This window comes from Lipotes vexillifer, unplaced genomic scaffold (assembly GCF_000442215.2).
Source record: "Lipotes vexillifer unplaced genomic scaffold, Lipotes_vexillifer_v1.1 scaffold496, whole genome shotgun sequence".
Classification (NCBI taxonomy): domain Eukaryota; kingdom Metazoa; phylum Chordata; class Mammalia; order Artiodactyla; family Lipotidae; genus Lipotes; species Lipotes vexillifer.
This window is the reverse complement of record NW_006786690.1, coordinates 1,010,148-1,019,880: the sequence shown is the minus strand read 5'-3', so window position 1 is coordinate 1,019,880 and position 9,733 is coordinate 1,010,148. Positions and strand designations below refer to the sequence as shown.

Sequence of the window (9,733 nt, the reverse complement as noted above, 5' to 3'; positions counted from 1 at the left end):
TTTCCCTACTTATTTTATTTATAAATATTTATTTATTTATTTGGCTGCTCCAGGTCTTAGTTGCGGCACGTGGCATCTTCAGTTGCAGCATGTGAACTCTTAGTTGTGGCATGTGGGAATCTTAATTCCCCAACCAGGGATCGAACCTGCAGTGGAAGCATGGAGTCTTAGCCACTGGACCACTGGGGAAGTCCCTCCCTACTTATTTTAATTTTTCATCTTTGTATGCCTTTCACATAGTAGGTGCTTAGGGAAAGCTGGTTGGTTGTTGGAGGCCTTGCTGCCTTTGGAAGGGATCAAGAAATGATTAACCCCCAATTCAGGGTAGTCATTACCTTTGGGTGATAGATTTAGAAAGATGTCAAAAGTTGATGGTAATAATGATCTGTGGAACAATGATGAGGGTTCTTGTACTGCTACTTTTTTTTTTTTTTAAACCTGGGCCCGTGGCAGTGAAAGCACTGGGTCCTAACCACTGAAGGCCGGGGAATTCCCAGTACTGTTACTCTTTATATATATTACATATATTTTATAAATATTTTATTTTACTCAATATTTTTAAAGTTTTTTTAAAAAATTAATTTATTTTTGTCTGTGTTGGGTCTTAGTTGCAGCACACGGGATCTTTCGTTGTGGTGCGTGGGCTTCTCTCTAGTTGTGGCTCGAGGGCTCCAGAGCGCATGGGCTCAGTAGTTACGGCACGTGGCCTTAGTTGCCTCGTGGCATGTGGGATCTTCCCGGACCAGGGATTGAAGCTCTGCCCCTGCACTGGCAGGCAGATTCTTAACCGCTGGGCCACCGGGGAAGTCCCAAGACTACATTTTCACTCTCATTCTACCTTCCAGTGAGGTGGGGAGAAGGAGTCTAGGTGCTGTTATTTATTCTCCACTTGATCATCTCTGACCGTTAACGACTCAAGATAGCATAGCATTTAAGAGCATAGGCCCTAAATCCAGACCAGCTGAGTTCAAATCCTGACTCTACTACTATTAACTGTGTAACCTTGAGCAAGTTACCTAACTTGGTGCCTCGGTCTCTCCATCTGTGAAATGGAGATAATGATAGTACTTCCAGCATAGAGTTGTAAGAATTAAATAACATAATCCATATAACGTGTTTAGAGCATAGCTCTCCATAACTGTTAGCTGGTTATTGTTTAGTAGCTATCCAGAATGACCTGCCAGAAATGGATGGTCCCCTTTGTTAACCTGATTCCCCGAGACCTTAGCCTTTTTGCCTCCACCAGTTTCACTGGGATTGCCTCTCTCTGCTGCCTTGCTCTGTGACATGGCCCCTGTTCAACTCTCCAGGATCCTCTCTTGCTCTTAGGTCTTCTGGGACCCAGTTGCCCCAGACCACTGGCAGTTAGCAAAACATCCTTGAACTCTGACACCTCTGTGCCTTTGCACCTATCGTTCCTTCTTGCCTGGCAACTCCCTATTCAATCTCTTTAGCTCATAGCAGCTACCACTTGGCTGAAGCATTTTTCCCATCTCCAGGCAGATTTAATTACTACCTCTTCTGAGCCCCTGCTGCCTGTTGGATGTCCCTCTATCACGGTTCAAATCACTCCGTGTTACAGTTACTTGTGTGTCTCTCTGCCATAGGCAGGATGTTCAATGAAGGCAGGGACTGAATCTTATTTATTCTGTGCTCCTCAGCATCTAGCACAGGATCTGGAACAGTGGACATCAAGAAAGACGTTGAAAATGGCATGAATGGATGGATAAATACTGGGTGTTGGCTTTTTGCTGGCATCATAAATTCTAGGTTATGTGACTGTACCAAGGGCAGGGTGTGTCAGCGCAGGGCACAGCACCCGTCAACAGCCTGACTGCTTAATAAGCAGTCAATGATATGGCTAATGAAGGTAGAAATAATGATGATAATAAAATGGTACCTGAGGCTGACCCAGAGCCACAGCCACTCTCCTGCTTCCTAGTGCGTCAGCCCTGGCTGGGCCTGAGGACAGGGATCAGGCTGAGAGACAGTCAGTAAACAGTGGCTGAGCTGGCTCCAGACAACCTGATCTTGGCCATGACTCACTCCAGCCTGTGCTGGCCAGAGCCCGGCCTCCACGGTCACACAGGCCTAAGTTCAAATCCCAGCACAGATGGTGATCAGTCCAAACCTTGAATAATTTGCATACCCTGTCTAAGCCTGTTTCTTCCTCTACCCTCACTGGTTGATGTGACACAGTTCCCACTGTTAAGATACTGATAGTGAAGACAGCCTCCCACCTTTGGAAACCCTGCAGTCTCATGGAGAAAGCATTATTGCCCTTATTAAATTGTATTATAGGAGGGGCTTCCCTGGTGGCGCAGTGGTTGAGAATCTGCTTGCCAATGCAGGGGACACGGGATCGAGCCCTGGTCTGGGAAGATCCCACATGCCGCGGAGCAACTGGACCCATGAGCCACAACTACTGAGCCTGCGCATCTGGAGCCTGTGCTCCGCAACAAGAGAGGCCGCAACAGTGAGAGGCCCGCGCACCGCAATGAAGAGTGGTCCCCGCTCACCGAAACTAGAGAAAGCCCTGGCACAGAAACGAAGACCCAACACAGCCAAGTAAATAAATAAAATAAATTTATTAAAAAAAATTGTATTATAGGAACTTCCCTGGTGGTCCAGTGGTTAAGACTCCACTCTCCCAATGCAGGGGGCCTGGTTTTAATCCCTGGCCAGGAAACTAGATCCCACATGCCGCAATGAAGGGCCCGCATGCGGCAACGAAGATTCCTGCGTGCTGCAACTAAGACCAGTGCAGCCGAATAAATAAAAAAAAAATATTTTTAAAAACTATATTATAATTTTCTCTTTAGTTTTGCTAAATTTGTCTTTATGTTCCTCTAGAAGGCTTGGGTAGGGCACAGGGAGTGACTCAAAATATATAGACAAGAAATAGAAGTGTAGCTCCCCAATCATGTGGAGGGGTAGGGAAGAAATTTGCAAAGGAACAAGGTAGGCTAATAGGGAAGCTATTTGGATGATGGAAACATTAGGTAAATTGAGGGAAAAGGCTGGGGTGGAGAGTGGAGAGGAGCGCTTTCTGATGCCTGCTCAGGGTTAGGGAGGGCGGGTGAGAGGCAGGAAGATTCAGTCTGAGGTTCAGAGAGGAGCAACAGTAAACTAACCGGGCAGTTGGTGAAGGGGCATAAAAGATAGAATGACCCCAAATCCCTGAATCTGCAGGATTTGGCTCCTACGGGGAGATGAGTCATCTGCTCTTGAAAGCGTTGGTTGACTCATGCGTCTGCAAGGTGAGATGGGCCCAAGGGGTGGGAGGGGCAGGGCAGGGACAGGTGTCAGGGACTGAGGTCTGGGTCTGGGGTTCTGGTGGAGGGTGAAGGGGTAGAGGGGTGCAGGGTTGTTCCTGGGCTCTAGAGGACGTCTCTACTTGGGGATATGATTAGGTCCTGGCTGGGGGCGTGTCGCTGAGCAGCACATGGCCTTTCTGAGAGAAGGGTAGATATTGGGGTCGCCATGGGAAAAGGGAGTGATTGAGGCCCTAAATGCTGGACAGAGCAGTTTGGCCTGTACTTGCAGCCTCTGGGTAGAACCTGAAGTGTACGGACTCCCTACGCTGGGGGCCACTTTTTCTTTTACTGTGAAATACAGAAGGTGGAGAGCATGCTCTGGTGTGTCCCACCCATGGGTGGAGGGATGTAGGTGTGAACGTCTGGCTTGGGGGCACGTCTCCTCTCTGTGAATGTGTTTGCCCTACATCACTGGGTGAGTGTATCTGGACTGTGCATTTCTGTGCTGTGTGTGGGCCGATGGAGGGTCTGTTTTGTGGGTCTATGTAAGCGTGTCTGAGTTGTTCAACTTAGTGTGTCTGTGAGAGAGAGTTGTAGGTCTGAGTTGTGTGAGTGTCTTCGTTGTGGGGTCTGAGCTGTGCCATTCTGTCTCATTCTGGGTGTCTGAGTGGTGAGTGGGTGATTGAGTCAGGGACAGGGGTGCCCTTGCTGCTGGCACTGGGTGCCCATAATGGGTACATGGCCGGTTCAGTTGTGGTGCCTTTCTTTGTGGCCTTAGGGAAAGGTCTGAGTGATGATGACTCCTAGACTGCTGTCCCTGAGTGAATGGCCTCTCATTGAGTAATAATTAACTTGGCCCCCCCTGAGAAGAATCCAAACTGTGGTGGTGAGGGGGGTGGGGCCTGGTTGGGACAGGCCTCATTGCTGGAGAAAGGAGGGGACCTGAAAGGGGGTCCTATAGGCATGTGTGTTATCATTCCCTCCTGCCCACCCTGCAGGTCAGTGACCTTGACCTGAGTGATATTCAAAATATTTAACAAACAGTGAGGCACAGACATTGACTAATCAGAATAGACACAAGCCATGTACTGAACGGAGCAGCCCCGGAAGCCGTGGCTATGCCAAGTGTTGCCCTCTAGCTGCTGGACATGGGGATGGATTCCAGGAGAAGGGCCGCCACAGAGGGGCAGGGGAGCTCCAGGCAGTGGCTATGAGCCAACGGTCATGGAAGTGTGTTTCAGACTTTAACAGCTGGTGTGGCAACTAAGCCTCGGTCTGCTCCGGGTTTCCAAGCAGCCTCCAGGCCAGCCCTAATTGCCCTTGCCCCCTCCCATTGGGAGAACTGTGGACTAGACTCCTCTGTCTGCTGAAGGAATGGGGGAAGTGAATGATCCCAAACTGCAGAAATTCCTGTAACCTGTCTGTTTCAATTTGGAAATGGGCTGCTTCATTTTCCTTATTGGCTGTAATTGGCAGTTCTCACTGAGGTGAAAGGGAGGCCGGGGCAGGAGCTGAGGGAGGGGTCAGCAGGGGATTTGAAGACAGGGAGAGACACTCCCTACCCCCTAAGATAAAAGCAAGGACATGAGAGGGTCCTGAACTGACACCGCCCCCTGAATTCAGACCCATGTGAAATAAATCTCATCCCCAGAAATGAAATCATCATCCCACTCTGAAAAATTAAAATTCCAGTTTCCTGAGGTCTGGCTTCTGTGCCACTTATAGTTCCTTCATCTTGGGCTCCCTCTGACAGAGGCAGGGTGGCTCTGGAGGTGAACGGGTCCCTTCCACATGTACAAACTACAGTGTCAGGCTCCAAGTGCTATCACACCTTTTATTACAAAACCCAATAACTTAAGTCAGTTCTGTACAAAGTCAATAGGACTCCTGGCCCAATGAGCAGTCGAAACTTCCAACCCCGTCCCAGGAAGAGAGAGGAGTCTTGGCCCAGAGGCTCTGGGACCACCAAGGGCTGGCCAGACAGCTGGAGCACTGTGTCCAAACCAAGGAAGGCCAAGATGGGGTTGGGCTGAGTGAGGGCCCCATAGCCCACCTGGCTGGGCCGGGACCAGCTGCTCATGGGAAGCCTCTGGGAGCACTGGGTCACCCAGGGAACAACCAGGCCAAATCAGTGCTGCCAGCCTCCACCCAGACTCTGCTTGAGCTGGAGCAGGTCACCTCAGCAAAAGCATGTCTTCGAGGAGGCCAGCGATGTCAACGTCTCCAATGACAGGGTGAAAGAACAGGTCTCCAAGCAGGCTGGGTGGAACAGACTTGAGGGTGGAGGCCGTGAGGAGGACACGAGCCAGGCGGCTTTGGCCTGCTGGGCACCAGGGCTCCAGGACCTCCCATAGGGCCTGGTGCGCCTCCTGCTGCAGGTGCCCGATGTGGGTGGAGGCGTGGAGGCCTGGCACGTCTGCGGGCAGAGAAGGCACAGATGGCTGGTGAGTAGCCTACTCCGACACCACGGGGCAAGACTGGCCCAAGACTGGAGGCCACCGGCTTGGCCTTTGAGGCCCCATTACTACCTCCTTCATTTATTTATTTATCACTTCATTTTTCCATCCTTTATGCAGAGGCAGTATAGAGCAATGGTTAAGACCCAGGTTGCCTGGGTTTGAATCCCACACTGTCATTTATTAACTGTGTGACCTTGGACAAAGTTTCTCAATCTCTGTGCCTCGGTTTCCTTATTGGTAAAATTGGGATAAATAATAGTACCTATCTCCTAGGCTTGTTATGAGGTTTAAATGAGCTAGTATATGTAAAAGCCTTAGAACTGGACCTAACATATGGTAAGTGTAATATGAGTACTCACTATGATTATAATGAATTATAATAATGCATTCTACGAGGGCCTTTGGTGAGGAATTCTCATCTAGATGCTCTCCAGATTACAAAGAACACTTCCTCTATCCGTTGCTCTCCCGGCTGAAGTTTATGGGGACTCCTCCCTCTCCTCCCCCACACCCCTTCATCTTTATTCCTCTTCTCTATGTGGTCTTTCTGAACCAACAGAGTTTCACCTTCAGAACTTCCCCATGCAGTCCGCTCGTGAAGGCGTGACTGAGGCACAGCTGTGTCTGCCCACCCTCCCCTTCCCCAGTCCCACCTTCCCTGAGGGTCAGGGCAATTTCTTAGGCAGAGTGGCAAGGACTAGATACTGATATGAATAGACCTGAGTCCCCATTCTTGCTCTGCCCCTACCTGGCTGTGTGGCTTTCACCAAGTCAATTAGCCTCTCTGAGCCTCTTTTGTGAGATGACTATTTGGTGATAATCAGGACCCAAAGTGATCACAGATGTCAAGCCCTTAGAAGGCGCTGTCCCTGGCTGGGCCCTGCCCCCCTCCAGCCTTGGCCCATCCAGGAATGTCTGGGAGCTCACCAGGGTTGAAGAGGATGGTCCCTTTCAGGTAGGCATATTCCTTGGGGCCCAGCTCCAGACTCCAGAAGGACTCCAGGCAGCACTGAAGCCACTGCACCGCAGCCAGTGAGGGCTGGGGCCGACCCGGCACCTGGCCGTTGCCTGCACCGCTGGGCTCCTCCAGCAGGATCTTCTTGAGTATGCTGGGAACTGGGAGCTCAGCCACCTCGAAGGTCACAATGTCTTGGGCCAACCCAAGCAGGAAGAGGGGGCCCCAGCAGCACCGCAGCAGCTGTCGCTGATCCTGGGGGGGCAGCTGGCAGAAGGACGGCAGGTTCCTGAGGAAGGCCAACGTCTTGGCCAGAACATCCAAGGCCTCCCGGCAGGTGCGATGGGGAGTACACAGCCGGACGGGCCGGTGCTGCCTGCACAGGCAGCGGCCACGGGCTGGGGGCACAGAGGGCCAGTCCCTGACGCTGGGGCTCAGAAGTGCATACAGAATGGTTGGGCGGCCTGCAGCATGCTGGCACGGGCAGGTCCCTGGCTGGCTGGAGCTCATGGTTGAGGATATGTTCCTCCTTCCTCCAAGCTCTCCCGCCCTCTGCTTTGTGCTGTGGGTGCTATTTATATCCCCAAATGGGGGAGGGAGGGGGGAACCGCCCAACAACCTTGACTCCAGAAGTCATGTTCATTGAAAAAAAAAAGAAACTCACACTGACCCTGGAAGGACCGGTGGGGAAGTGGCGGGGGAGGGAGGCTTGGAAGCTCCACGTGGCCCTGATATCACTTCAGTCAATGAAGCAGTGGGTGCAGGGCACAGGGTCACCTGCCTGCTGGCCCTGCTGCCCCTTATCAGATGATTCAAGTGGATAAACAGGGTCATTAACCCAGGCTGTACCAGGGCACCAAGGCCTCAGGTGCACAATCAGCAGGTGGCCATGGCAGGTGTCCCTATTGGTGCCTGCAGGACTCTCGCTCAGCTAGGAAGCCAGCCCCAGAGCCGGACAAGCCTTGAACACAAGGCCCAGCCTGGAAGCGCCTTATCGCTCACTTGTTTGCCTAACCTTGGGGCCCTATTCCTGTTGTTGGTGAGGAATAGGCTTCGGGGAAGGGAGCCAGGATCCTGGGGGGCTGGGAGGACTTTGCCCACTGTGCAGTCTAGGAGGCTGCCTTCCTCTGATTCCAGTTCTGGAGGGCCCTGCACGAATAAGGTCCTTAAGAGCTCTTTCTCCCCAGCCTGGATTCCTGGAGCTCCTGAGGGGCCATATCTGCTGAGAAGCCCTTGCAGAATAACAATGAAATACTGCTGTTTACTGAGCACCTACTATGTGCCAGGCACTTCCCACTCTAATATTCAGAGCTTCCTTATGAGGCACGATTCTTACTTTTTGAGACTCAAAGAGGTAAAGTGACTTGCCCAAGTTCACACCACTAAGAAGAGACAGAGCCCACACCAGTCTGACTCCAAAGTCCTTGCTTTTTCCCCTGGACCCACTGCCCCAGTTGTGCAGCCAGAGCTGGTGACTACCTGGGCCCCCGCCTTGCTGCTGCTTCCTGGTCTGCAGATATTGCCCACTTATGATCTGGGCAGAAACGTTGCTCTGCCACCAGCCATATGGCTCCACTGTCCCAGGCACCTGTCTCAGATGCTGGGGCATGGGTTGTGGGAGCTGGTGGGAAGGTCCTTGGCTGCGTTATGTCTGTAGACCTTGGCAAGCCCAGCCTGGCAACCCTTCTGCTAACACACTATTGGGCAGCCATCGCCATCCCTGGCATCTGCTCCTGGCTCTATCACTTTTCAGTTATGTGACTGTGGGCTGAACCCCAAATCTCTGTGGGCCTCAGAAGCTTCATCTGGGACAATGCCTGCTTGCAGGGATGCTGTGAGGACAAAGTGAGATCCTACGTGTTGAATTCCAAGCAGTTTCTGGCATACAGTAGGAGGACTTTGCTCCCCCTTCCCTCTGACTAAGGAACTAAGGCAAACAGACCCCAGCAGACAGGCACGCATCTTTCATGCAATTACAAGTGCATAATAATCTTCATTCTTACGTTTATAAAGTTCCTTTAATGCCCTTTTATCTTACTGGGTATTCACAACATCCCGTGGAAGGAGAGTCTACAGTCAGACTGTCTGGGTCCAAATTCTTCTTCATCACTTAACTGAGAGACCTTGGGCAAGTCTCTTTATATTTCTGTGCTTCAGTTTTCTCATTTTTAAAAGGGTAGTAAGAAAGCCCACTTATGAGTATTGGTTTTACGGGGCATGAAGCTGATACAATTTTGTAGGGCCTTCATTAAGAATAGAAAATCAGGTGTGAAAGTGAACATTTAATAAATGATAAAACAAATCAGTACAAAGTAAAAACATCACAAACCCAGGAGAATAACAAAATACTTTTACTGATCAATTGCCTGACAATATTTGCCTACATATTTTAGCTGCACACTCTTTGCTCGCCTCTTCACATGTTAATGATACTTATTTTGAAACTGACGCAAACACCGTAAGGTTGCAGGTACAGTACAGGGAACTTTTTTTTTACCTTGAATGCTTTGGAAGTAAATTGCCAACCTGAGCCCCATCACCCCCAAATACTTTAGTGTGTAATTCCTACAAACAAGGACATTTTCCTACATAACCACAACATAATCATCAACATCAGAAAATTAACATTGAATAAAACCAGGAAGTTAACATCTAATCTCATTGAACATCAGGAAATTAATATCTGATCTCTAGTTTTCGCCTTTAAGTTTCACCTAATGCTCCAGTGAAATCATTATAGTAAAAGGGCCCAGTCCAGAATCGCACATTGCATTTCTTCGCCATGTCACTCTAGCCCCTACTGGTCAGGAAAACTATCCTTAGTCTGTCCTTGCCTTTCACAACCGTGACACTTTTGAAGAGTTGTTATTTTGTCTCATGGCTTTCAATTGGAGTTTGTCTGTGGCTTTCTTGTGATTAGACTCAGGTTATGTATCTTTAGTAGGACTGTCCCTGGAAGTGATGTTGTGTTCTTGATACACCCCGATATATCAGGGAGGACACATTTCCATTTGTCCCAGGGTTCACTTGGTCACCTGATTAAGGGGATTTCTGTCAGACTC

The 9,733-nt window shown here is 50.2% G+C and overlaps 1 protein-coding gene across 1 annotated transcript; it reads right to left on the bottom strand.

The window, feature by feature from the left end:
* Positions 1-5,431: 5,431 nt before the first annotated feature.
* Positions 5,432-7,181, bottom strand: NR0B2 (nuclear receptor subfamily 0 group B member 2). Its single transcript, XM_007459102.1, has 2 exons — positions 6,644-7,181; positions 5,432-5,673 (listed from the first exon to the last, which is right to left on the bottom strand). The coding sequence occupies exons 1-2, from the start codon at positions 7,179-7,181 to the stop codon at positions 5,432-5,434; spliced, it is 780 nt and encodes a 259-aa protein (XP_007459164.1).
* Between the last annotated feature and the right edge of the window lie 2,552 nt (positions 7,182-9,733).